The sequence below is a fragment of the Rattus norvegicus genome, chromosome 1 (genome assembly GCF_036323735.1).
Source record: "Rattus norvegicus strain BN/NHsdMcwi chromosome 1, GRCr8, whole genome shotgun sequence".
NCBI lineage: Eukaryota > Metazoa > Chordata > Mammalia > Rodentia > Muridae > Rattus > Rattus norvegicus.
Window position 1 is genome coordinate 212,653,756 of NC_086019.1, and position 27,125 is coordinate 212,680,880.

A 27,125-nucleotide genomic window follows, 5' to 3' on the forward strand; every position below is an offset into this window, starting at 1 on the left:
CAGCTCACAATCATCTGTAATTCCAGGAGATCTGATCGCTCTGACCTCTGCAGGCTCCTGCATGCCTACACACGATGCACATACATCCCAGGCACACATGTGTCAAATAAATGCTCTTTTAAAACTTCAAAAGTTGAAGTTTGCAGCTGGAGCTCTGTGAGTCCAGGACAGTCAGGGCTACACACACAAACTGTCTTGAAAACAAAACAACAAAACAAAACAAAGAGAGAAAACAACGTAAAACCTCACCATTCCTACTCAAGACCTCTCTGGCAGGTTTAGAAGTTCTGGGCTGGAGGGAGGAGCTGATGTGCATGCACAGAACCATGAGGTGGTTCAGTCAGGCCCAGGGCCAGCAAAGTGAGGACTCAGCTCACAGGAAGTGAGTGGGGCTGAGGAACCTGGGGTCAAGGGAAGGAAACCACACCTGGGGTGACTCCAGAAAGCAGGGCAGATGGAAGGATCTAAGGACCAGTGTCCTGGCATCGGCCCAGCCCCCCCACCCCTGGGTGCCCCTCAGGGCTCCACCTCCCTTGCTTTGCTCCTGGCACTCAACTGAGTTCCCACGAACGGGAACTATGAGGGGCTTTTGTTCCCTCAGCAGCTCTGCCCTCCCAGAGAAGGGGCTTGACTCCTAAAGGGCAGCCATGCCTGAAAGGGGAGAGAGCAGTTGCCCTCTGTGAGTGACAAAAGTGCCTTGGGTAGGAAGCAGAGTCATCACTTTGTCCTCAGCTCTTGTGTCACGGGCACACTCTGAAGTTGACACAAATGGAAGTTGTAAGGCAGATGGGGCCCTCGTCAGCCTGTGCCTTCCTTTACAAGTACTTCATCCAGTTTCAGAATCCTACATCCAAGAGCAGGCGCACAGGCGAGGTCCACCAGCAACAGATGCTGTAGAAGAGTGTCGGACAGATGAAGTAAGGACCAGGAAGGCAAGCTGGCAGTCATTTGGCACCAACTTCCTGACAAGAGCAAAAGAAACCTGGTGCCGCACCCTTTTTGTTTGGGTCTTAAATGCCTGCCTGGCTCTCCCAGATCATCTCCAGCCCCATTTAACTTGTACCCAGGCAACAGTCCGGGGCTTTCATTCATGCTTAGTGACAGAGTCCCCTTGACTCACTTGAAGCCCCTCCCACTGCTACATCTCCATTTCTTCCTAAGCCTCCAAATCTTCCGAGTCTGGACTTTATGGTGAGGCAGTGGCAGGACCTCACTATTCCCACAAACCTTCAGAAGCAACATGACAATCACTAAGTGTCCCCACAAGAGCTCTTGGACTCCCGTGATAAGGGCTAAGTGGGAGGGCAGCAGGATGGAGCTGGAGGCTGTTCACCACTGCCCAGTAGTTTAATCTTCCCAGACCATTTCTAAGGCAAGGGGGGGACAGGCTGAGAGCTCACGCTCGGCTTGGCTAAAACACCAAAGCTCATATGTGCCATGCATGCCACTCCTGAGGTTGACAAGTCACCCTGCACTGTGGACCATTAAATGTTTCCTGTGTTTAGAAGCCAGAGGAACAAGGGTTATTGGCTCAAGCCAAGGTTGTTTTTAAGTCTTTCCTTTAAGGCACTTAACTCACAATGTTGACCAGGTTGGTCTCAAACTGAGAGATCTCCTTGCATCTGTCTCCCTTATGCTGGGATTAAAGAGATACCCCACTGCCTTAGGGTGTCCATTGCTGAGGAAGCACCATGACCAAAAAGCATGTTGGGGAGGAAAGGGTTTATATGGTTTATATTTCCATATCGATGTTCATCCTTGGAGAAAGGAAGGAGACCGAACAGGAACTCAAGCAGGGCAGGAACCTGAAGGCAGGAGCTAATGCAGAGGCCATGGAGGGGTGCTGCTTAGCGGCTTGCTGCCTATGGCTTGCTCGGCCTGCTTTCTTATGGGATCCAGGACCACCAGCCCAGGGATGGCACCCACCCAGAACAGGGTGGGTCATCCCCCATCAATCACTAATTAAGAGAATGCCCTACAGATATGCCTACAGCCATATTTTATGGTGGTGTCTTCTCAGTTGAGGTTCTCTCCTTTCAGATAACACTGATTTGTGTCAAGTTGACATAAGACCAGCAGTGCAGCCACCATGCCCAGCCTAGCACTTTCACACAAGGTGAAAGAAGCAGTTCTCAGGAGGGGCAACCTGTTCCCTGATGCCTCCTCCCATCAGAGGTGAGAAGCACAGGCTGGCTCTGTAAGGTCCCATGTTAGTCAAGGTTACCCCTCACACTTCCCAGGCCTGCCAGCTGGGTCTTCCCTCCTGGTCTTTGTGAGGCAAGACAGCCTGCTTATATGGGGCAGAAATCTGTGCCAAACTCAATCTTTCAGTCTATCCCCAGAGGCCAGAACATATGGACAGGGAGTGTCCCGGGAATCCTGACCTTACCAGAGAGCTCTGGGCTATGGGCAAGTCAAAGTTACTGCCGAACCCAGCAGAGAGTGACCACTGACTACAGCGGAAGGCCTATCAAGGCTGCCTCCTCCAGATGGAGAGGTGGGGCTGAGGCTACAGCAACGTGAGCTGCGGTACACGAGACACAGCACAGGGAGAGCCAGGCAGGCTGCCAGCTGCTCGCTCTGCAGCCCGGTTCCTCCTCAGCAACTGTAGCCTGGGGACTCTGGGAGGATACAGGGTAAGGCTGGAAGAGTTCCAAAGGGCTGGACCAAAGCTCTGCCTTCTCTGGACATAGGTCAAGTAGACAACATTCCTAGGACACTACTCAGGAAAAAAAAGATTAAAATCAGTTATACTAAAAAATTTTTTTATTTCTCCACACGCTGTTTGCTTCATACAGAAAATCACAATGTTTTCCTGCCTTTCTGGGCGGGCTGTCTCCATAGATGGTTCACGTCTGGACACCTATCTTGTGAAGCAGGAGAGAGGCAAGAAGCATGATCCAGATCAAGGCCCCGCTGCGTGGGGTGAGGAGCAGCGGGGGCTGCGATCGGATGGCGCAGCCCTGAAGTCCTGACCTTGTGGCCAGATCCTTGTCAGGTACCCTGACAGTTTGGTCACCAGGGGGTCGTACCTGGACTCTTGGTGTCTGTGAGGCCAGACAACCCAGGCTGAAGACTCAGATTCTGACCACCTGCGCAGCCACACTCAGCCCCTGCCTCCCCTCACTGTCCGTGCCCTTGGGCTGCCTCCTGAGGTAGAGGCGGCCAAAGGTGCCGCCCACTTGTCCTTTGGTGAGCCGTCCAGGATTCATACAGACACAGCCGAAGATGTCCTGGGAAAGAAAGGCCGCCGGGTTTAGAGGCCTTCACTGGGTGTAATATTGTCAGAATCTTACACTGTGTTTTAGAAAACAGAAACAAAGGCAACCACGCAGGCAAGTATGTTCACTTGTAAGTGGAGAGTCTCTGGGGCAGAACAAAGAATGCAGTGGCCTCTCGGGAGAAGGAGCTCCCATTCTTGAGGGGCAAAGCTGAACCCAACACGTGCTTGTTTCCCACATGAAGGACATATCTGGGAGCTGAAATGGGTGTCACACTCTGTAATCTTAGCGCTCAAGGCTGAGGCAGGACAAGTCAGGAGTTCTAGAACACTCCAGGCTGTAGAGACCCTACTTCAAAACGCTCCCTCCCTTGAAAAGCAGACAAACCACTGTTTAAGAATGGACTGGACCTAGCTTGAAAAAACTGGTGTGTTGGACTCCCTGCGAGGGAGTCAATACTGAGGCAGTTGGGCCTGTAGATTAAGAGCTTCGTTTTTTTTTGGGGGGGGGGGTTCTTTTTTTTTTCGGAGCTGGGGACCGAACCCAGGGCCTTGCACTTGCTAGGCAAGCGCTCTACCACTGAGCTAAATCCCCAACCCCGATTTAGAGCTTCTTTAAAGTACGGTTGGCTAAGGCCATGGGGAGGTCAGGCCAGAATTCAGGGGAAGGCAGGCAGACAGGCAACACATTCCCAGGTCACCTCGATGTGGCCTGTACCCCTCACCCTTTGACACCTAGGCTCTGCTCAGGTGGGTGTGTGCTACTTGCTCATGTTTCCTTCCACCCACGGACTATCTGCCACCCCCAACCTCAGCAATCAGCTCTTGTGCTGACCCTGAAAGGACACCGTCCCTTTCAGTAGACCCAGTTAGAGCAAGTGCCAGGTAACCTGAAAGGAAAAGGCAGGTTCTGATGTCTCTGGAACTAAAGTCAGTTCAAACCCACCTTCACGAAGTACCTCAGCTCTGATGGCACTATGAAAACATCAGGGGTGACCGGCAGCTGGGCATAGGTATAGAAGTTCTCGTAGTCTATGGCCATGTCCTCGTGGGGTGGGTAAAGTGGGTAGTAGCTGTGGGGATGAAAGAGCCAATTCAGGAGCCCTGGGTGAGGCTCCCACTCCCAGTTTCCACACCGCCCGTAAGTGTGGCCTGGCTTTTATTCTTCCATTTGAGAGGACAGAACTCAGGTTTGTCACCACAGGGTGAAATTTCCTAGTGGCCCTGTGCAGGGTCCTGACAGTCAAATAGTCCACAGCTCCCATCTAATTACTCGTGGGGTTGGCAGGACACTCACCTTCTCTGCGTCAGGATGTGCTTGAGGATTCGGCTGAATCTGTCTGAAGTCCCAGAGGAGCTGAGGAAGGCAGAAAGCAATGGGAAGGAGGAGGAGAACCAAGTTTCATAGTCAGTCCTCTTCTGGGAGGACCCTCGGACTCAAGCCAACTAAGAGAAGCTGAGCAGAGAGGACAACTCCAGGGGAAGCTCGGAGTCACACTGCAAGCAGCTGGCTCTTTCCCAGGACAGGGCAGCAGGGCACAGGGCTTAGAGGGAAAGAAGAATCCTAGGAATCAGGATATGGGAGGCCTCGGTGCTGGGGCCCACACTGTCTCACACAAGACAAGTCTAGCACCATGAAACCACACACAGCCAGGCAACCGTCTCACACCCCCGCCAAAGCACACACCCAAGGGCTGACCTCCTGGTTCATCCCTCTCTCCCGGCAAGGAAGGTTTGATAGAAAAACCAACTGTGTAGCCTAGGCGCCAGGTCCGGTGGCATCTGGCTGAGAGCCCCACGTTCACTATTCTGGTAAATCCATGGGAAACCTACAGAGGAACCCTGGAACGCTCAGGTCACAAACTGGGAAGGTAAAGAAAATAACCGGGCTGGAGAGATGGCTCGGTTAAGAGCACAGACTGCTCTTCAGAGGTCCTGAGCTCAATTCCCAGCAACCACATTTTGGCATACAACCATCTGTAATGGGGTCCGATGCCCTCTTCTACTGTGTCTGAAGACAGCAACAGTGTACTCACATACATAAAAAAATAAATCTTTAAAAAAAAAAAGATTTTAACCAGAGCCAAAAATATGAATTTCAGCGCCTGGGTGTTTCCATCAGATAGAACAGACTTGGCTCTTTGGGGCCTCACATGCGGTAGACTAGTGACAGCAACAAACATAGCTGTCTGCCTGTCTGCCACCTTCAGCAGACAGAAGGCTGCATTTTTGGTTCAAGCATGGCTCCCACAACTCCGTTTCAAGACTGTCAAGTAGCATGGGGGATGTGGGTGGGGGGCGGTGTCTTGGTGATGACAGGGACAGGATGCAGGGAGTCAGCCGTCTTCTTACCTACAGATCTCCTCGGCCCCAATGTGGAACAGCAGGTCCGTGGATGTCAAACCAAACATCACCCCATTTATGGAGAGGTTGCAGGGCTCTGACACAAACTGCACTCGCTGAAAGGAGGAGCTGACATGAACACTTGCATCCAACAAGAGAGCTCTTCCCCACCGAAGATGGGGCCTGCAGACCACTGGGGACCAAGCCAAGTGCAGCAACCTATGACACTTATGCTGGGCACTTAGGGGCTTTGCCCGATCCTGAGAGGGCTCCTCTGCCCTCACTGCCAGGGCTGTCTTCACCCCACCCACTGCTGGCTGGCCAGAGGTGGGCAGGCACTGGTACCTTCTTGTCCTCTCGAGGCAGTTCGGAGAAGGTGAAAGGTGGCTGTGGGTAGACTGGCTCGTGGTGCACATCCCTCAGAGACGGGACAAAGACAAGGTGGGAGCCGGAGCTGCTTGGTCAAAACAGAGCACAAGAGGGCCCAGAACTGAGTCAGCAGACCTGGGCCACAGGTGTGTCCCTTACCTGGCAGTCCCCCAGGGAGACTTGATGGTACTGCACGCTGACCAGACCCTATCTCCCAAGACCCTGTGAAGGGAAGGCAGCCTCCCGGCACAGACACTTATCTATCTGGAGCTGGTGCGTACAGCTAGGACACACCGTGTCTTGATCTTGTGACACCATTACAGGGGGAACTGTTGTCTGGTGGGAAAAGGGGAACAGCTGTGACCTAGAGCTGGGCACGGAAGGTACACGCACGGAATCCTGGGCCCCGGGAGGCAAGAGGGCTGTTAAGAGTTTGGGGCTAGCCTGAGCTCTGGAGTGAGATCCTACGTGAGGGGGAGCCTCAGGACTGGAACTAGAGCTAAGGTCTGACCTCACTCCCCAGGGCACTGGTAGCTTGCGGGCTCCGACACATGGCTGGGGCCATACAAGTAAGGGCAGGGAAGAGCGAGGCAAACTGGTTAGATCCTGAGGCTGCCGCCCTCACACCTTGAAGATCAACCCAAACCTTTCCATCAACAAAGAGCTAAGCCAGGTCTGCTGGACACTGAAGACAGACACTGTCAGAGGGCCAGGCACCTCCCCACTGGCGTCAGGAAATGCCGTTTGTGCTCAGCAAACTGACGCTAAAGAAATCCTGCACAGCGGCAGCACAGGCAGCTGCTCCTTTGATGGGGACAGGAAAGTCTCTAGGGTTACGACATGGGGCAGAGAAAAAGCTGAGGCTCCCAGGGCCAGCAGTTTCCATAACCACACAAGAGAGAAAAGGGAAACCCATTTCTTTGATTTCCTTGTCATCCTTGGCAGAGGCGGCCGCTGTAAAGCAAAAAGGTGTAAACTGTTGCTGTGAGCACACGCCTGGAACCAGCCAATAGCTGTCACTTGCAGCCCCTTCCTCCTCATGCTTAAACAATGACAGAGCTCTGGCGCGTCTGGGCTGGAGTTACAGGTAGCTTCCAGCAGCTTGATGCAGGTGCTGAGAACCAAACTCCCACCACTGAGCCGCCTCTCCACTCCATAGGGACTTCTGACACACCATCAGATACTGGGGACCTGTGCATTGTAACAGACCACCAGGCTCTCGAGACCAAAGGTACCTTTCATATCACTCACAATCTCTCTGTCACCAAGTTCACTGCCACTGTCCAAGTCCACCATGTGGGTGCTAGAGTCTGGTGAACAGGTCAGGGAGGGAGTTGGAAGGGGTGACGGAACTCTAAAGGTACAAAGGACTGGGGGGGGGGGGCAGCTGTTTGATCTCACGGGACTGAGCTGCTCTCCAGGACCAGCTTCAGGAGAGCAATGGTTAAGGAGGAAACGGCCGGAGGCCGTTTGGCTTGGAGCTGGCTATGGGGGAGGGGCTAGGAAGAAAATCCCAACTATGTGCAGCGTGGCACAACTTCACTTCATACATCATGGTGGGAGGGTCTCACTGCTGTCACTTGAGCAATGAGGCACACCAGGGCTCTCTGCTGCTACAAGGGAGGTCGTGCACATCTGCCAAGTTCTGAGAGCTTGGGGTTCTGCATTTCTGACCCAGCCCCGTTTCTATACTGCTCTGGCAGGGTGGGGCTGCTCCCCTGCCCTGCAGCTCACACTAGTCAGGAAAGTGCCTGGTGGCGCTGGGCGCTGGCCCCCGGGGTAACAATGCTCGGTCTATTCTTTGTTTATGCCACTGCTATCAATAGCACATGAGATGAGGGACCAAAATCAGAATCCACCTCATGTCGGACGCACCAGCCAGCGCTGGGTGCTGCTCCAGGGCCTCTCCTGCTTTTTCGGGGGTGGGGGTTGGGGTTATCTTCTGAGGACTTCCTTTCTGCATTCCCAGCTGGGCCCTAGCAGCCCTCGGAGCAGAGGGGAGGATATGTAACCCTCCATTTGAGAAGGGAGAAGGATGGATGCACCCAAGGGCTCAAGTCTCCTGGCTCCAGGTCTGATGCCAGCACGCGGTTGTATTACAACTAATCAACCTGGATCTGTTCTCAGGACAGAAGGCGGAAGGAAGACCTTTAAAAACCACCTTTGTTACAGGTTTGCTTTTAAAGCTCAGCCTCAGGGATGTTTGTTTACTATGAGTTCATCATCAAGAGAAAACAAGTCCCAGGAGCCCGCCCATCACTCCATTTTCTTTCTGACCCAGCCAAACGAAAAGGACAGAAACTGGGGGGTCAGCTTCCAGTGACTCTGCCTCTAGCTTTAAACTCTTCCTGGAGCTGTGAGGCCCACACTAGAACCACAGCGCTGATGTCAGTGCTGGGGCCTCACAGTCCTGTCTTTCCAGCTATGCTGAAGATTCAAGATCCACCCTTACTCGTCTCCCACCCATGGCTCTAGCCCCTGGCAGCCATCCACCACCCTGGGGAGCACTGACTCAGGAAAGGAACTTGGGTTTACCCCAAAACATTCCCTTCGTGCAAGGAGAGGCTTATGGCCTCTCAGGATTTCACTGTCAATCAAATGCCTCCCCAACCCTGGGAATATTCCCATGGAGTCACTGCTTATACGAGGGGAAGTGAGAAGGGGAAGTGAGGAGAGCCCAGGAAGAGGGAGCAAGTGAAGCTCGTCCTTTCACATTTGTTTTTCTGACTTACAAAGATGCCCTTTTACCCTCTGTCCCAGCGCTCGAAGCTCAAGGGCTCTATCTGATCCCTGAGTTCAAAAGGGCAGGAAGGACAGGGACAACTGTGACTTTAAAGCAGTTTCAGTTTCCCACTGGTGGGACAGGGACAAGTGCAACTTTAAAGTAGCTTCAGTTTCCTACTGGTATTCCCTGAAAGAACCTAGAAAGCTCCAGGTTCTGTCCAGTGTCTGGGATGCTAACCTTCTCGTTCCTTCGATAACTGTTCTCAGGCACTGCTTGAAAATGTCTTCGAATGGGCTTGTCAACTTACAGTTCTGCAAGAAAGGAAAGGAGGTGCACTCGGGGCAGACAGGTGGGGTCTACTCAGGGCTAAAGCTTGTGGGACGACCCTGAAGGGCTGAGTGGACACAGGGTAACGATGAGAAAGATGGGAGCCAGGCACAGAGTCTGGAGCTTTGCAAACCCAGCACTCAGGAGGGTGAAGCAGGATTGCTGTGAGCTCCAGACTAGCCTACGATACAGACCGAATTCTAAGCCAGCCTGGCTCTAGTCTCTCAAACAAACAAAAGCGGGGGGATGGAGAGGGGGTTGGAATACGGCTGCCCATCTGCAAGGAGTGGAGTCTAGATAAGGGAAGAATTAATCCTCCTGCACACAAGCTGAGAATCTGGGATGAAGAATGCCTTGAAATCTTTTCTGTGGAGGAGAAACACCTGGCAACAAAGGCTAGGAGGCCCGGGCCCTTGACCAAGTTCCCAGGAAGGACCATCTGTACTTTATGAATCAGAGGACCTTAACACGTGACCTACCAGTTTAGAGCAGTAGTCACAGAACACAGCTTCAGTCTCTGCCTCTTTAGCGCAGTAGGTAGCGTGCCAGTCTCTCAGGGGACTGTCAAAGCCCAGATCCACCTGCATTTGTTACTGCTTTTGCGCCTGAGCAGTTTAGTGGTATTAAGTGGTATTCCCTCCCTGAGTTCCAGACAGTCTGGTATACTAGTGGGATGGAGTCTTCAAATTCAAGACATTTATTAAACATGGCCAGTGACAATGTTTTCCTCATTAGCTACTGGGCTGATGGAAGACTGCCGCAGTTACAGACTCCCAGAGAGGAAACTAAGAGTCTAGGGTGAGTGTAAGTACCCAGCCCCTCCCCCATGCACTCACCTCCACTTGTTCATGCTTAGCATCCAGGAAAGGGCCGAACTGTGAATGACAGAGGTGGGGAGAAAGCACCCAAAGAACAAATCAGAATCGTCCACGGCTGCAGAAGCCTTTAGACAAAGTGTCTAAGAGCAGTTCCCTGCCCAGCTCCACCTGTCCCCTGGAGAACCTGGGGAGTTAGCAGATGGGCCAAGGAGCATTTGAGTCCTGTTCCCTCAGGGGGCTTCCCAGGGCCCTCTATCCCCTGCAGTTGCCCCAAATGACAGCGGGCTCTTTCCAGTTTTCTACACCTAGCAAGAACAACAGACCGCTATGTTCCCAGTAGTATTTTAGCATAAAAAAGAGATTAGTTTGAGATCAGGGTAGCAAGACAGAGCAAAAATCTTGCAAAACTGGAGGATGGCAGTGGTGCTGGGCCTCAGGACTTGCAGCTATGGAGTGGGTATAGGTGCAGATTTTACAAAATCCCAGCACTTGGGAGGTAGAGTTCAAGGCCAACCTGGTCTATGTAGTGAGACACTGTCTCAAAAACAAAAAGTAAGAAAACAAACTTTGTAAAGGGATAGACAGATGCTTCCTTTCTTTTCTTTTTCTTTTCTTTTCTTTTTTTTTCAGAGCTGGGGACCAAACCCAGGGCCTTGCACTTGCTAGGCAAGCGCTCTACCACTGAGCTAAATCCCCAACCTCCAGATGCTTCCTTTCTAAGGCCCACCTCGTTCCCATCCTCACTGCCCTCCTGAACACAGGGGACCTACCAGGATGCAGACATCTGGCCGGTCATGGTTGATGGTGCTGATCAGATCAAGCAGGGGGTCGTATGTGATGCTGTCAGAGGTGGTATAAGGCCCACAGGCAACTAACACCATAGTCTGCTCAAAATCTGAGACAGAAGACATTGCAAGGTCACGAGGAGAAAGAGAACAGGCATTGGGTGGACTAAGCAGGACCACCGAGGGAAAATGCCACAGGATTTGCATCATTAAGTCCCATGAGGGCAAGTCTGGGGAATCCAAGGTGAGGAGCCTCCTCCCTCCCTCCCCCCAGAACACCGAGCCAGCACAGGCGGGGAGGACCCTGAGGCACGGCTGGCACATTCCCAGCAGTGTACCTGGGTGATGTGAGCAGATAGGGAGGCAGAATCAAGTAGACGTGTGCTCACACTGTGGAGAAGCGAGGGATCCTCTGTGGGCTCAGTGCGTGGGACAGTGTGGGCAACTGAGGCCTAGACGCCAAGCGACCCTGCCGGGGATTCCTGCTACCTGGACATCACAGCTGCCAGGCTTGTGTCCCCACCCCAAACTCAGGTTTCTAAGCCCTGTCCAGTTCTTAGTGAAGTATTTTAAGCTGAAGTCTGATCGAGCCCCTGTGGCTGATACAATAAATCCCCCACTTCCCCATGTTTTCTAACATGTAGTATTACTTTACAATTGCTGCTCCTGGGGACCCAAGTTTGGTTCCCAGTTCCCACACAAGCAGCTCACAACTGCCTATGACTGCTGCCCCAGGGACTTAACACCACCCTCTGGCCTCCACAGGTACCTGCACTCAGAAGTGCACATACCCACACACGGCACACATATAAGCAAGCAAACAAACGAAAATCAAATAAATCTTTAAAAAAAAAAAAATGAATGAATGACCCCAACCTTGGTGGCTTTAAAGCAATTTACTATCTTACAGCTTTGGACACTCTAAGTCCATTAGTAAAGTGGTCAGCAGGCTGCCATACTTCTAGAGGTCACTTGTGCTCCCCCTTTAAAGTCAGCAGCCTAAAGTCTGTTTCCTGACCTGATCTCTCTGCCATCCATTTTCATAAGGACCAATGTGACTGCACTGGATAATCCCACCCCAAAGATGATTTATTTATCTATTTAAAATATAATTTATTTATTTTAACTTTCTGTACATTGGTGTTTTGCCTGCTTATGTATGTCTGTATGAGGGTGTCAGATCCCTGGAATAGGAGTTTCATGGTTGTGAGGTGCTTGCTATATGAGTGCTGGGATTTGAACTCAGGACCTCTGGAAGAGCGGCCCGTGCTCTTAACCACTGAGCCATCTCTCTGGCTGTATAGACCAGGCTAATCTAGCATTATGCAGACCAGGTTTGACTTGAACTCACAAAGATCTGCCTCCTAAGTGCCAAGACTAAAGGCGCATGCTACCACACTACCCAGCCCCATCTTAGCACTCAGCCTTGAGCAAAGCCCTTCTGACCATATAAAGTGGCGTACGTACAGGTTTGCAAGATCCTGGAAGTGTTATTCAGTCTACCACACGAGTACCACCATGAACTGAGACTGGGAAGAGTCTGCCTCTCTCTCTCCCTCATACAGATATTCTGTGATGCTGTGTACAATGTCACGAACACCTGGCTTTCATTCCTGATTCCAGGTCATCCCCCAGGATGCCTGCACCACATCACGTGTCTGGGGTACTGGCCGCACGCCAGCGTTGGCGTTCATTGAAAATCTTTACTGGTGCGTGTTCCACTTTGCTTACAGAACGGTTTAAAGATGCCTTCCCTTCTTGTGGTAGCGGGGATCGAACACAGCCTCACATATGCTTCACAAGTGCTGTCCACTGAGCAGCACCCAAGTCCAGTTTACAGATTTTGATTTTTTTTTTTTGGAGCTGGGGACTGAACCCAGGGCCTTGCGCTTGCTAGGCAAGCGATCTACCGCTGAGCTAAATCCCCAACCCTTGTCTTACATTTTCTATCCAAATTACTTGATTTTTTTTTTTTAAAGACAGAGTCTTTTTTGTTTTTTGAGACAGGGTTTCTGTATAGCCTTGGCTATCATGGAACTTACTCTGTAGACCAGGCTGTCCCCAAAGTCAGATCTGCCTGCCTCTGCCTCCTGAGTGCTGAGATTAAAGTCGTGCATCACCACTCCCTTGGCTAGAGTCTGACTGTGTAGCCCTGGCTGGCCTGGAACTCCCTATGTAGACCAGATTAGACTTGAATGTAGAGATCCACATGCTTCTGCCTCTTGGGTGACAGGGTTAAAGGCATGTGCCACCATGCCTGGCCATAAACTTGCAGAGAGAGAGAGAGAGAGAGAGAGAGAGAGAGAGCGCGCCCAGGCTTCCCTGTGTCTTTTCCCAGAGCTCTCGGATATTAACATTGTCCTCCAGAGACATTTGCTGGAATTACCTCTGGTGTCACTGTCAACTAATCTAGGATTTCCCACTGGTGTCCATTTCTCCTCCGGTCTTAGACACGGGGTTTGTGTCATAGCGTGTGCATCCTTTCCCTTCACATGCATGTTAAGCAGAGTCTGGTGCTGTCACTGTTCTCACTGTGTCATCAGAGCCCAGATAACGAGACTACCTGTGCTCGAGGGTCAGACACACCAGTGGCTTGTGAAGAGGGCCTGTGTGCCCACCGACCGGTGTGTCCTTACCACTCGGATGCCACTCCCACAGCTTTTGTGGCTTCCTGAGCCTGGGCAGCTACAGTCTGGGATTCTGTTCATCACTCCCGTTGTTGGCAAGAGAAATTTTGAACCAGAACTCACCTCCCTCCTCTTCAGTGGGCTGATAGAACGGAAGTGGCACACCCTGAAACAGAAGAGCTCAGCTGAGGTCCCGCTCCTGCCGTCCTTGGGTAAGGGGTGGCTCTGCGTGCTTGTAGGTATGCAGTGGGAGGACTGGGAGAAGGACCAGAGGATGTGTCTCTGCCTTGCTCTTGGGGGTTATAACCCGGAGCCCACAGAATTGGCCATTTTTCTAAATAGCTCACTGAGACTAGACAGATCAGGCAACAGGAAGTCACTGACAGACTCAAAAAACACCCCATGCAAGGCCACTGGCACGTAGGCCAGGATGGGAGAGAAGGGGGCCCAGCTGCCTTCCCTGGCACCCTGCGGAACTCCCTGGAGGACTGTGTGGAGAGCAGGGATGAGGCCAAATTTGGCTGTAGCCGTTTTTATAAATGAAGTTTGAATGGGACATCGCACAGTCATGGTTTGCCAGTAAAGTGAGGTCTCCTGTGAGGTCTTACGGCCTAAAACACCTGCTCCTTGGCTCTCTGGAGGAGACAGTTTACTAACGTACAGCTTGGAGGTGGGTTTCAGCCTAGAAACAGAGACGACTAACAAGTGTCCAGAGACTGAAAGGGATCAGTTTCTTGCACCAGAACTGAGCATACTGGGCCCGAAGCAAAGGTGGGGTGGGGGAGGGGGCCGCCCTGTACCTCATAGAGTTTGGTGGCAGTAAGTCTCCTGCCAGTGGTGTTGAATCCTTCCATAATTACAACCTGAAAGACAAGAAACACAAGGCGGCTAAGTAGGAGAGGTAAGTGAGATAATCACTTTGGTTAATTATAAACGCAGGGCATTTTCCAGAAAACAAATGAACGGTACCCTTCATCTGTAACGTATCAGTTACAATTATGCTCTACGCAAATGACCTAATTCCCACGACAATCCCATGAGGTAAGAATTTTTATTTTATTTTATGGATGAAGACGCCTTGGCCTTGAAGGTCAGGTACCTTGCCCGTAGCCGCACACCTCATGAGATGGAGCTGTGATACAAGCTGGACCCAGAGCTAAGGAGAGAAAAAAACACCCCTAAAATAGTGGGCCTGTGGGTTGGGGATTTAGCTCAGTGGTAGAGCGCTTGCCTAGCAAGCACAAGGCCCTGGGTTCGGTCCCCAGCTCCAAAAAAAAAAAGAACAAAAAGAAAAAAAAAATAGCGGGCCCGTATGCCCCGATCTCTGGGCAACAGAGATCTTCTTGATAGAAGACAAGAAGCAGCTGCCACCGCTGCCCACCGCTGGGTCTGCATCCCAGAAGGCTGTGGCCTCACCTGCCCAGGAAACAGAGAGTAGTCTTTGAGTTCGGACATGTCCACTGGAATCTGAGCGCCAGAGGAGTGCTCCCGGTCTCCCTCGAGGATCACTGACTTGCTGTTTAGCCTCCCGTTGCTGTCACAGCCAATCTGACCCAGCAGGATGACAGGTTCCTACCAAAGGAAGGACGCCACGCAAGAATGGGCACAGTGAAACCCCAAATGCCATATATTTTGGGAGGTGATCACAGTGTCACCATTGAAAGTGGAAGGACCCTTCAAGGGCGTCTAGGCCACCGCCTGCCTACCAGGTGTGCTGAGAGGCTCTCTGTGTGAGCATTCCCAACCAGGGCAATTCCCCTCCAGCACTGCAGCCCGCAGCACTTCTGGAAAACCACAGCTATTAATAGATCATTCACAGAGCCTGCCGCACACTGTTCTCAGCTGGCCTGCATTAACTCATTCGACCTTCACAACCCCTGTGAGGACGATACGGCAACGCCCAGCAACAACAGGATAATTTCATTACAGTCAAACAATAGGGGAAGCCTGGACCCAAAGGTCAAAAGTTTGGCTCCAGAGCCAAATGCACAGCACCTCTTGGTGCTCTCATGCTCTTGCCTCTCTCCAGAGATTCTTACATAACCCAGGCAGGCCTTGAACTTTCAGTCCTCCTGCCATGGGTTTCCAAGTGCCCGGATACCACACAGGATATCATACTGCCACTTCCAGAGGAAGTTATTCATAGACGGGACTGAAATCTCTCCTAGTGGCTTCCTGGGTAGGGCTTCCACTCTTGGGAGCAAACTGAGTTAAGTCTAATCTTCCCCTCATGTGAGGCCCTTCCCCCACGCTTCCTCCTCAATTTCTCTAGAACTTCCTACGGGACAAAGTTTATTTATGGCCCCTCCTCCCTGGAAACAAACATAGGACAGAGGCCATTCAAGGATGGTATAGGACACACCTGGTACTGGACACTCCAGTACCCACCGGAACAGAAGCACGGTGTAATCTAGATGCCAGAGCCGGCCACTGGCCTGCGACAGTCCTCAGCCCAGAGCAATCACCACCCAGGCAGTGAGAATAGACTCCCTAGCCTGCTGCTCTCACCTTGCAAACCTGGACACTTCTACCCATGGGGGCTCTCCACAGGCAATCTGCCCCAGCACTGAGAAAACAAGGTTTCAACCCTTGCTTATGTGTAAGACCAAGTCCAAGAGAGAGGGAAGAAGTCTGGTGAGCCATCCAGGGAGCACTTGCCTGGGAGCCAACCAAGACTAATACTGAAGCACGGCAGTGGCCGGGAGAAAGGCTTCTCCACTGACGTCAGAGAGTAGCAATGACTTAGCTGGGCACGATGGCACACACTTTCAATCCCAGCCCTTGGGAGGCAGCGGCTGGCTGGTTCCTTGGCTACCTCAGGAATGGAGGGTATCACTAATTATGTTTTTGGTTGTGAGCCTAGCCTTTAACAGCTGAGCCATCTCTCCAGCCCTATATCACTAATTATGGAGGACGCGTCCATGACTCTTACCTGTGCTGGGACTAGCAGAGGGGTAAACGCCTCGATCTTGTAATGTTCCTTCAGCTCGCTGCCAAGCTCCTCTATCTTACAGGTCAGAACTGCAACGCAAAGGGGACAGGGTGTTGCCATTAACACACTCCCCTCGGGAAGAACAACCCACTGCCAAACATCATAGTCCTGCTACAGGACCGAGAACCACGGACATCTGTCTTGTTTGAACCCCCGGCCTTAGCCTGTTCTCTGACACAATTACTCATCTGGTGTTTGGGAGGCCAGCATGGCGCAGTCCCAGAGGATCACTGGGAACCTCATCCTCACTAGACTGCAGGGAACTCAAGGATAACCTGGAGCATTTGTGTGTTCATAATTCAAGAGCTGAGCTCTTTCGCAGCTTGTGTTCCATGACTAGGGTAGCTGGTAGGACTTGGGAAATTACAGCCTCACCCAGTGTCCTTCCCCTTCACCCTCAGAGCACCCATGAAGCCATCTACCAACTTCTTGACCAAAGGCCGCCAGCTGAGCCAGGCTTTGTTACCTCACTTTTCTCAGCTCTTCCACAGGGCTGTAAGCCCACGACACTGTCCAAGAGAAAACCAATTACCTTCCCGAATATCCGGGAGCTGCTGAAACATAGTTTTATAGCTGCTGGTGAGTGGTTCTGGGTACCCCATGACCTTCAGACTGATGCTTCCAGAGCCTCCTCTCCCGGACCAAGACACGCCCTGTGCTGAGCCAAAGGTGGTGACCACTTCTCCCCGGTTGGTTCTGGAGCTGTATTTCTGGGAAGGGGTAGCACTGAGGGGAAGCAGAACAGATTAGAATTACCGTGCCTGCCTGGCTACCTGAGAAAGGGACATGACGTGGGGAGGCTTGGAGAAAAAGCAAGCTGTCTTGTAGAGCTAATCAACATGGAGGGGCTGGAGTACTCTGACCCTTCCTTCAGGAATCTCGGGAATGAGATACCGAGGAACACCAGAAGACAAAAGCTTACAAGTTTAAGGACAGAAACACAAAAACATTTTCCTCCATCAAAACTAAATGAAGTAAGACAAAACACACTCAGACTTGACTGAACAGGAGTTTAAAGTGCTTCCCTTCCTTCTGTGAGTCACTCTCTGCCATGTGATCCTGAAACAGTGACTGGGTCAGAGACTGTGGAGCGAATACAAAAGCCTACAATACAGCTGAAACCAGGCATGGTGGCAAGGCCTGCAATCCCAGCACTCTGAGGGCAAAGGCAGGACAGGGCCTCAAGGCCATCCTCAGCCAAATTTGAGGACATTCTAGACTACAAAAGACCCAACCTCAAAACAGAAACAAAAACCTCACAGTTCAGAGCACAAACAACACTAAAATAAAAGTTCAACAAAGCTAATGACACTTTCCCTTGTCTCCAAGAGGGGGACCAAATGAAGGAACGGCGGCCCTCAACCCCAACCCCCAACTGATGAATTCTGTGTCCATTCTGATTGTAAATCACACCTCCAAGGACACTTAAGTGTTGCTGGTCCATTTGGAAACTTCTAACCCTCCCTCCTGCTGTGAACACTGCTTATGGGGAGGTCTAGAGGCAACCATGCTCAGCGCACTAAAACTCTGTAGGAACTCACTTCACAAAGGGCATGGTCGAACTGTTGCCAACATCCCTTCTTTCCAGATAAGCTACAGAAAACGAGCTCAATTATGTTTATCTCCCGGGTTGCCTCAACCTAAATAATTTATAGGCTACTTTCGTAAGTTACAGAATGAGTCTCTGATGTCATTCTTACTGTACATTTAAAAAGGGACCAGGCAGGGAAGTCACCAGTTTCTCCAAGCTCGACCCGTGAAGGGACATGTGTCACAGCCCTCTACTCTCATCGGACGCTCCCAGGGGACAGCTGTAAGCATGGCCATAGAAAGAGATTTAAAGGGCCTCGCGCTTTGAGGGCATAGCTCCCACAATGGCTCTGCACAACTATTTGAACTCTCATAGGTTTTGGAGACACCCTTTCCAATCGAGAAAGTTCATTCTGAGGGCAGTTTTGAGATCTCTCCAAACCAGGCAGACGGCAGTGGAACCAAGTGGCCCTTCATGACTCAGTGACCCCTGATGGCTAATACTGCAGAGCTTCTGTCTTGCCTCTCAGCCTTTTGAGATCTGTATCTCGTGTGTGCACTGAGTATTCTGCCTGTGTATCTGTGTGTGCACCACTTGTGTGCCTGGTATTTGCAGAGGCCAGGAGAGCTCACGGCTCCCATGGAACCGACTTAGGAATGGTTGTGGAGACACAGAGTGGAGGCTGAGAACCAAACTTGTGTGCTGTGTAAGAGCAGCAAGCGCTGTAGCCCCCGTCACAGCCTCTCTCTCAGGTAAAACTGAGAAACCTTTACTCTGCTTGGTTTAGAAGGGATCCAGATGTCGGTATTTCCCTAAACAGTCGGACTGCTGTTTGAGCCTCATCCCGATGGGTCAGACCTACAGTTGTCTCCTCAGCCAAGCACTTATCTGTGGGTCTCTCTAATGGAGACCCATCACTTGTGGATTCCTGCAGATTTATGCACAGTGGCTGCAGCCATGAGGAAGTGTCAGTTAAGCTTCTGAAAGAAGATGCAGTGAGGAGAAGAAAATGCTCAGAAACCAGCTGTCCCCTGGGCACCAGGTGAACAGGTTGTGCAATGCTGCAAACAAAGACACATGCTTTTCCTTTAAAAAACAAAACAAAACAAAAAACCTTCAGATTACAAAAAGAAATCCAAGTAAATGCCAAGCGAGTAGAAACAGGTGAGGGCCTATCTGCCTTGACTGGCCAGACCCGCCAGACGCCTTGGCTTTCTGAATAGCCAGGCTGTTTTCAACAGGAGATATCGGCTCCCTATCTAGGAACAAGCCTAAGAAATGGGAGGAAGGCAAGGCTCCTTGATTACAAAGTTACAAAACGGTAACTTTCCACAAGGCAGAGAACCTTGGGCTTTCCAGTCAGCTCCAAGTAGACGGCCCACTCCCATGGTGGTTAATAAGTCACTAGCTGTTCAACTTGTCAGCAGAGAAAGAGGCGTGGCTTTCTTGGCGCCTGGATCAATTATGATACGTACCTTGGGGAGAAACTCGATGGGGAGAGAAGCTGGTGTGGGCTGCGAGTAGAGATACTCCTTTTGGTTAGGGGGGTTTCTGGGGTGCTGCTAACTCGCTTGTGAGGACCCTAGAAACAAGACAAAAAGTGAAATTCCACTCACTCTGGCTTCAAGGTGCTAATTAAGTGCTGTAGTTCCTTAGAAAGGACAAAGTGGCACAGTAAGGGACATGGCCGGTACGGGGAGCCTCGAACCATCTCCAGCTGTGTTCACACACCTTCAACAGAAACCCAACACCCACTGGGACACGCTCTGCCCTCCGAAGGCTGCCATGACAAGAATGCAAACATTCCCATTCCCCAGAGGAGTAGGGCAGGCCAGCCACCTGACTTGCCAATGTGCTCAGGATCTTCACCCCCATCCCGCCCTACCCCACCTTCTGCATTTAGGAACACCAGAGTTTGGCAATGCATAACTTTGACCTGTGCACACACATTCTCCCGAGAAGGGATGGGACCACGTTGCACTTCTTTTGGCTAAGTCTACCACACATTTTCCCAATTAAACCCTGGAGTAGCTCCAGGCAGATAAGGTGGTTGAGCTCATACTTGGAGAGAGTAGTCAGCAAACACCTCACTAATGGTCACGTCTGGTTAGGGTTTTTTGTTGTTTTGTTTTACTTTTTCTTTTCTTCTCCTTTGCTTATCAACACGAAGCCAGATAAGTCCAGAATTAAGGGAGAAACCCGATCACAGGACCTAACATTCCCAAAAGCCTAGGCCAACGGGAGACGAACAGGAAAGACAGTGTCTTGCCCAAGATCAGGATACACAAGCTTTTCTGACTCAAGGGCTCCCCCTGTTGGTGCACTTAAGGAAAGGCCACCAAGCTGCCAACTGGTAGAGACTGTGGGACCCAAGGTGAGAACAGACTCAGAACGATCACTAAGAAAGACATGATGGCTCTTATACTTGAAATCCCAGCTTCTGGTAGCTGCAGTGCAAAGGCTACCCAACTCTGAGACCCTGACTCAAAAAAACAAATGAAGAAGTTGCACTGGAAATTTGTGGTTATTTAAGATTTTATTTTTTTCATATGTACTAGTGTGAGCCTAGTGTGAGCGTGTGCCTGCGGTGGTGCCTGTGGTGAAGTTGCCTCAGGAGGTCGGAAGAGGCGTCGGGACCCCTGGAGCTGGAGTTCCATGCAGCTGTGAACTGTCTGATGGGGGTGCTCAGAACTGAACTCGGGTCCTCTGCAAGAGCAGCAAGATCTCGTAACTGAAGAGCTAGCTTTCCAGCCTGTGCTGGTTTTTGAGACAGTCTCAGGTATTAAAGCCCACACTGGCCTTGGACCCACTATGTAGCTGAGGCTGGCCCTCAACTCCTGATGTGCCTCTACCACACCTGGCTGACAAACTAGATTTTAAATTTTTCTATGTTTACTTGTTATTTGAATGTGTGCATGATGTGTGTGGGCACGGGTGCCCCAGTGCAAGTGTGGAGTCAGTGGACCATGCTATGGAGTTGGTTCTCCCCATCCACTTTACATAGGTCCTGGGGACAGAAGGCAGGTCCTCTAAAATGATCGCGCTGTACACTGATGCTCCTCCTCAACCAGAGTCTCTCTGTGTAATCCTGGCTGTCCTGGCACTATGTAGACAAGGCTACCCTTGAATTCAGAGATCCTCTTACCTCTGCCTCCCAAGTCCTGAGATTAAAGGGATGTGTCACCACACCTGGCTAAAATAACCATTCTTGAGTATTTCTTAATTGTACCTTAATATCTTTCGACTAAATATATACTAAAATAGTTATCCGAATTTAAACTTAAAACCCACGGCTTTTTATTTTACACACTGATCTTTAAACTCTGTATGCATTTTCCTACACTGGCACAATCTTTTTTTTTTTTTTTTTTGGTTCTTTTTTTCGGAGCTGGGGACTGAACCCAGGGCCTTGCGCTTCCTAGGTAAGCGCTCTACCACTGAGCTAAATCCCCAGCCCCACACTGGCACAATCTTGATCCTTAATCCCCACGTTATCTGACTGAGCTCATAATCTCCATGCCTCCTTGTCTACTGCTAGAATATGCCACTTCTAATTTTTGTCATTATAAATAGTTGTTACAGCCATGGTCAGGCATCAGTGTGTGACCTGTGTCATTTTCTCAGACTTTTTAGGAGGCGGTCGGGAAAGGACCGTGGGTCCTTGCAGACACTAAACATGTACCCACTGGGCTACACTCCTAGATCTCAGGAAACCTCTCACCAGGAAGAAAGATTACAACATGACTTAGGGTCCCTCCAGCTAGTTTTCAAAAAGACTCCTCCATAGGCTTGGCCCTAGGGAAAGACCAGCAAAGGAAGCAGCGCCCACACTCTGAGAGTGTCTGTAACAGAGAGAAAGGAACGAGATCCATGGTGAAAGATAAGGCAGAAAATACACAGGGAAGAGGGAGAGGAAGGAGGCTCTGAAGGAGGCTGCTACTTCAGACAGGCTGGCTCTCCTGACCAGAGGCCACCAGGTGAGTGTACGTCTGATATGGCAGCCTTGGGGTGAGCGTACGTTTGGTATGCCTGACACCAAGCAAGATAACAAGTGTGGAGGAGTGGAGAGACAAAGCCCAGGTAGGAGCAGCTCAGAAACACCTTCTCCTCACACATGCTAGTTCACAACATGACCTCATGTTTGTCGAGACCAGGCTGTCCCGGAACTCACAGAGATCCACCAGCCACTGCTTCCCAAGTGGTGGACTAAAGGCGTGTGCCGCCCTGCACAGCTCTGGGATATGTTTTTAAGAAAGTTATTTGTCTGGGGCTGGGGATTTAGCTCAGTGGTAGAGCGCTTGCCTAGGAAGCACAAGGCCCTGGGTCCGGTCCCCAGCTCCGGAAAAAAAGAACCAAAAAAAAAAAAAAAAAAAAAAAAAAAAAAAAAAAAGAAAGTTATTTGTCGGGCTGGAGAGATGGCTCAGTGGTTAAGAACACTGACTGCTCTTCCAGAGGTCCTGAGTTCAATTCCCAGCAACCACATGGTGGCTCACAACCATCTGTAATGGGATCTGGTGCCCTCTTCTGGTGTATCTGAAGACAGCTACAGTGTACACGTATAAATAAAATAAATAAATCTAAAAAAAAAAAAAATGTTATTTGTCAGATGCAATTCCCAGACGCCACGTGTTCACCTTAGAGGGTGTGGTGTAAGCGCTCAGAAGGGTCTCCTCTTCCTCCTCTGCTTCAATTCTGAAAAGGCTGGTCAAGGAGGGCAACTACATGAGATTCAATGAAAAACTGAATGTTAGATATTTTTCAAAATTTGTTTTTAAAGTGTATATGCGGGCTGGAGAGATGGCTCAGTGGTTAAGAGCCCCGACTGCTCTTCCAGAGGTCCTGAGTTCAATTCCCAGCAACCACATGGTGGCTCACAACCATCTGTAAAGAGATCCGATGCCCTCTTCTGGTGTATCTGAAGACAGCTACAGTGTACTTATATATAATAAATGAATAAATCTTTAAAAAAAAAAAGTGTATATGCAGCATTCTGTGACACATGTGGCTTAGCCCAAAGTCCTTGAGCAGACAAGGATACAGCTCTTGTATGGAGACAATATCTCTGGCTCCTGCGTGCCTGTTGTCTTTGGAGGCACTGTGACAGGCTTTGGAGAGCTTTTTGTTCAGAACCTGAGGAGTAAAATAGAAGATGGTGAGTAAGTTATTCCATGGTCTGGTGGGGGTTGGGAGAGGGGAAGAGGAGGGAGCATTTCCCATTTGAAATAATCACAGCATTCAGGATGTCAGCAGAGAAAGGATAGTTGGTAAAGCACTTGCCAGGCATGCAAGGCCCTGGGTTCAATCCCAGCATCATCCCACTCCCACCTTTAATCCCAGCTCTGCAAAGCAGAAGCAGGTGGATCTGAGTTCAAGGACTGCCTGATCTACACAGTGAGACTAAGTCTCTAAGTCAGTCTCAGAGTCTGTCTGTCTGTCTGTCTGTCTTTCTCACACACACACACACACACACACACACACACACACACACACACACACTAAAAGCTTCTGCCATAAGAGCTAGAGAGATGGCTCAGTGGTTAAGACGACACAGTGCTCTTCAGAGGTCCTGAGTTCAATTCCCAGCCAGCTCATACTACCTGTAACTCCACTCTAGGAGATCTGACACCTCTGTCTTCTGCAGGTATCTGCACTCACGCACACATATACATAATTAGAATAATAGAAATAGATATTATTTGAAAATAAATATTAAGGGGTTGGGGATTTAGCTCAGCGGTAGAGCGCTTGCCTAGCAAACGCAAGGCCCTGGGTTCGGTCCCCAGCTCCGAAAAAAAGAAAAAGGAGAAAAAGAAAAAGAAAAAGAAAAAAAAAAAAAAAGAAAATAAATATTAAAAATCTTCATAACCGTCTACCAACAACACATAATACTAATTCTCAACCAACCATATACCAGGCAGTTTTAAGTGCTTCACATACACCCACATGTAAATTTTTTCATTTAAATTTTTAAAAAAGATTTATTTATTTACTTAAGTATATTAGTACACTGTGGCTCTCTTCAGACACACCAAAAGAGGACATCAGATCTCATTACAGATGGTTGTGAGCCACCATGTGGTTGCTGGGAATTGAACTCAGGACCTCTGGAAGAGCAGTCAGTGCTCTTAACCACTGAGCCACCTCTCTAGCTCCCCTCATTTGACTTTTACAACAATCATTATAAACAAAGGTTATTAGAATGTAACAGAAGGAAAAAAACCAAGGCTCAGAAATAGTAAGTAGGGGGTCCAGTGATACGGCTCAGTGGGGAAAGACACTTTCTGCTAAGCCTACCGGCCTGAGTTTGAACTCCATAACCCATTTGGTGGAAGGAGAGACCACGTTTCTTTCTTAAGATAAAGTCTCAATATGTAGCCCCAGCCGTCCTAGAAGTCGCTCTGTAGACCAAGCTGGCCTCAAACTCACAGAGATCCCCTGCCTCTGCTCCCAAATGCTGGGTTAAAGGTGTGTGCTGCCACCACCACCCAGCAAGAACCATTTTTTAAAGAAATACTTATTTATTATGTATACATCATACAGCTTTCTGCCTGCCTGTATGCCTGCAGGCCAGAAGAGGGCACCAGATCTCATTACAGATGGTTGTGAGCCACCAAGTGGTTGCTGGGAGTTGAACTCAGGACCTCTGGAAGAGCAGACAGTACTTTTTTAAACCTCTGAGCCATCTCTCCAGGCCCTTAGGACCATTTTTTTGTTTTTATGGTTGTCCTCTCACCCCTATAGCACAGGTGTGTATACACATGCACACTCACATACACACACACTAACTAAATAAAAAAAAAACAAAACAAAAGACATTATGATAGAAAGAAGCGAAAGAAAGGAAGGAGCAGGCCTCGCTCACACTGGGACCCCAAAGCTTCCATCTTCTCATCAGGGGACACCTCCACGCAGCAGGATGACTCCGGTAAACTCACAGTGGCTCTTACCTCGTGCTCAAAGGAACTGAGGATCTCTCCAGTGAGGCACGATTTCCCTGCGCTGGTGCAGAAGGCGATCAGCTCGCTCACCATCCTCTCCTCAGTCTGTCGGTACAGAGTACACAGCTCTGCCACTGTAGGGAGAGGAAGCGGACGAGTAAGAACCTCATTCATTTCTCACGGCTCTCACTTTGAGAGGCCAAGCAGCCCTCTGCTATCCAGCATCCGCAGGCCTTGGGAACATGGCAGTCAATGGAGCCAAGAGAAACGCTCACTCACAGGATGCTCACACTATCGGGGAGAGATCAAGGAAGGATACAGTACCTTAGACACTCAAGGGCGCCATACAGAAAAATGAGGTGGGGGTGGGCAGAGGCCACCAGAGGCTCCAGGAGGTAAAGTGCTTGCCACACGAATATGAAGACAGGCGTGCAGTGGGCATGGTGGTGTGTCTGTGAGGCCCAATGTGTGGAAGGTAGAGACAGGGAATGCCTGGAGCAAGCCACCAGATTAGTTGAAACAGTGACTGGGTGCTGCAAGAGACCCAGCCTCGATATATAAGTGAAGGCGTGACCGGGAAGACTGAGTGTGGTACCACAGTGACATTCATCTAGCAGGAAGGGGTCTGGTTCTGAGTCCTGGCCACTCACACAAACATGAAAATGGCCGTCAAAGGCTGAGAAACGGTGGGTGCAAACCCACCCCAAGGAAACCCAGGAGTGGTGGCAGCGAATCTACAGCAAGAATGTGCTTCTGACAGCACAGGAGTCGCAGTCGCTAGTTGCAGAGGATCCTACTCCCTCCTCTGGCTTTTGAGGGCTCTGCCTTCACACGGTGCACTTGTATATTCCAGACAAACAGTCATTCACATAAGTAAACCTAACTTTAAAAGAACAGGTTTTATCGAAGAGAAGACGACGAACTGTGGCAGATTCAAAATAAGAACTAGGATTTATCCCCGACTTTGGCAAGACAAAGGCCATCAGTTATCCCAGTAACAGCAGGTTGCTAAATTTGGGAGGACAAAAAAGCTACAGAAAGGACTTAAGAAAACTTAAGATATCAAGTACCCTTCTGAAGAGGCCTGCTGTAATCAGGAAGGGGAGAATTCAGGTGTGGGATCAACAAAGCACTTTAAGCAGAAGACATACCCCTGCCAGTTGCGGTGGACCTGCCTTCGGCTGTCAACAGCAGCCACAACAAAAATCAGGAACACACTTCATAGCCTCATAGGGACTAAAGACACCGAAACTTTATTTTATATGCATGGGTATTTTGCTTGTATTTAAGTGCACAACATGCATGCACTGCCTGAGGTGGCCAGAAGAGGGCACAGGATCCTCTGGAATGGGAGTTGCAGATCCCTTGGGAGCAAGGAAGTGAATGTTGGTCCTCTGGAAGAGCAGTAAGTGCTCTTAACCACGGGGACCATCTCTCCAGCACCAAGGGACAGAGTCTTCAAAATATTTCAATTTCTTTTTTAAAAAATAATTTATTCGTTATTACTTTGTGTGCATTAGTGTTTTTCCTGCATGTATGTCTGTGTGAGGGTGTCCACCTAAAGGGATCCCTACTTGCACAGTCCACTAAAAACTCTGATGAACCGGAATGGTGGTGCATATCTTTAATCCCAACAACTCGGGAAGCAGAGGCAGGCAATCTCTGTGAGTTCAAGGCCAGCACAGTAGTCTACATAATGAGTTCTGGGGTTACAGAGAAACTCTGTCTTTAAAAAAAAACAACTCTGATGAGAAAAGTCATTGAGCGACAGATGACTAGGTGTGAGCTGCAAACGTTTCCAGTGCCTCCTATTGGCAATGTCACCTGTTGTTTCGTCAGGACCCAAGCGGTACCCCATGAGCATATGTAACTTGGAAGCGATCCCCTCGGGTCGGGACTCACATTTCTCCAGCAGGGAGTCCTCGCAGTCCAGGCCGAAGATCTGTAGCTCCTCCGCCAGCTGCTGGGTGGACACGGCCATGCCGGGAGCCTGCCGCAGGGCTCCGACTTCAGCTCAAATCTGCCCGGCAGAGGCTTATTCTTTCACTTTGTGGGAAGGTGACAGGGACCGGTCACAAGACCACCTGGCCTAAGCCCTCAGACGACCCCAACCACCAGGTCACAGAGAAATACTTCAACAACCCTCGAGAGGTCTCGATCCGGAGAGAAAACTTGCTTCCGAATGCTACAGCCAGGAAAAACCCGCCAAACGCTTTGCCTAGCGCGCGCTTGCGCGAGGTCCGGCTCAACCCCGCCCTCCTCGCGCACGCGCGGGTCCTCCCATTGCGGCTGCGTAGGACGCGCCCTGTGCGCGTCAGTGGGCAAGTAAGTTGAGCGTCGGGATCTCGTACTGTGGCTGGCGTCCGGATCTCGTACTGTAGCTGCTCCTGGAGTCGCCTGTTTTGCTAAGATCCGCGATGCCTGTTGGCCCCCCTCCCCCCCCTTTTTTT

At 50.4% G+C, this 27,125-nt stretch overlaps 1 protein-coding gene across 9 annotated transcripts; it reads right to left on the bottom strand.

Annotated features, from left to right (window-relative positions):
• Positions 1 to 2,744: 2,744 nt before the first annotated feature.
• Positions 2,745 to 26,912, bottom strand: Pola2 (DNA polymerase alpha 2, accessory subunit). 9 transcript variants are annotated; one of them, NM_053480.2, is given in 18 exon segments: positions 2,745 to 3,233; positions 4,167 to 4,293; positions 4,518 to 4,577; positions 5,573 to 5,679; positions 5,909 to 6,017; positions 8,895 to 8,968; positions 9,821 to 9,859; positions 10,573 to 10,697; positions 13,338 to 13,380; positions 14,015 to 14,077; positions 14,631 to 14,786; positions 16,147 to 16,235; positions 16,739 to 16,932; positions 19,213 to 19,319; positions 22,372 to 22,429; positions 22,776 to 22,867; positions 24,685 to 24,809; positions 26,578 to 26,787. In NM_053480.2, coding segments are annotated over 18 exon segments (1,803 nt in total). In that variant the 5' UTR covers positions 26,657 to 26,787; the 3' UTR covers positions 2,745 to 3,077.
• Between the last annotated feature and the right edge of the window lie 213 nt (positions 26,913 to 27,125).

Coding starts and splice junctions, on each gene's coding strand:
- Pola2 (XM_063275875.1), bottom strand. CDS start 26,656: ATGGCCGTGTCCACCCAGCAGCTGGCGGAGGAGCTACAGATCTTCGGC. Junction 14,787..16,146: donor CTCTGCTAGTCCCAGCACAG/GTAAGAGTCATG, acceptor TTCCTTTGGTAG/GAACCTGTCATCCTGCTGGG. Junction 14,078..14,630: donor ACTCTCTGTTTCCTGGGCAG/GTGAGGCCACAG, acceptor CTTGTCTTTCAG/GTTGTAATTATGGAAGGATT.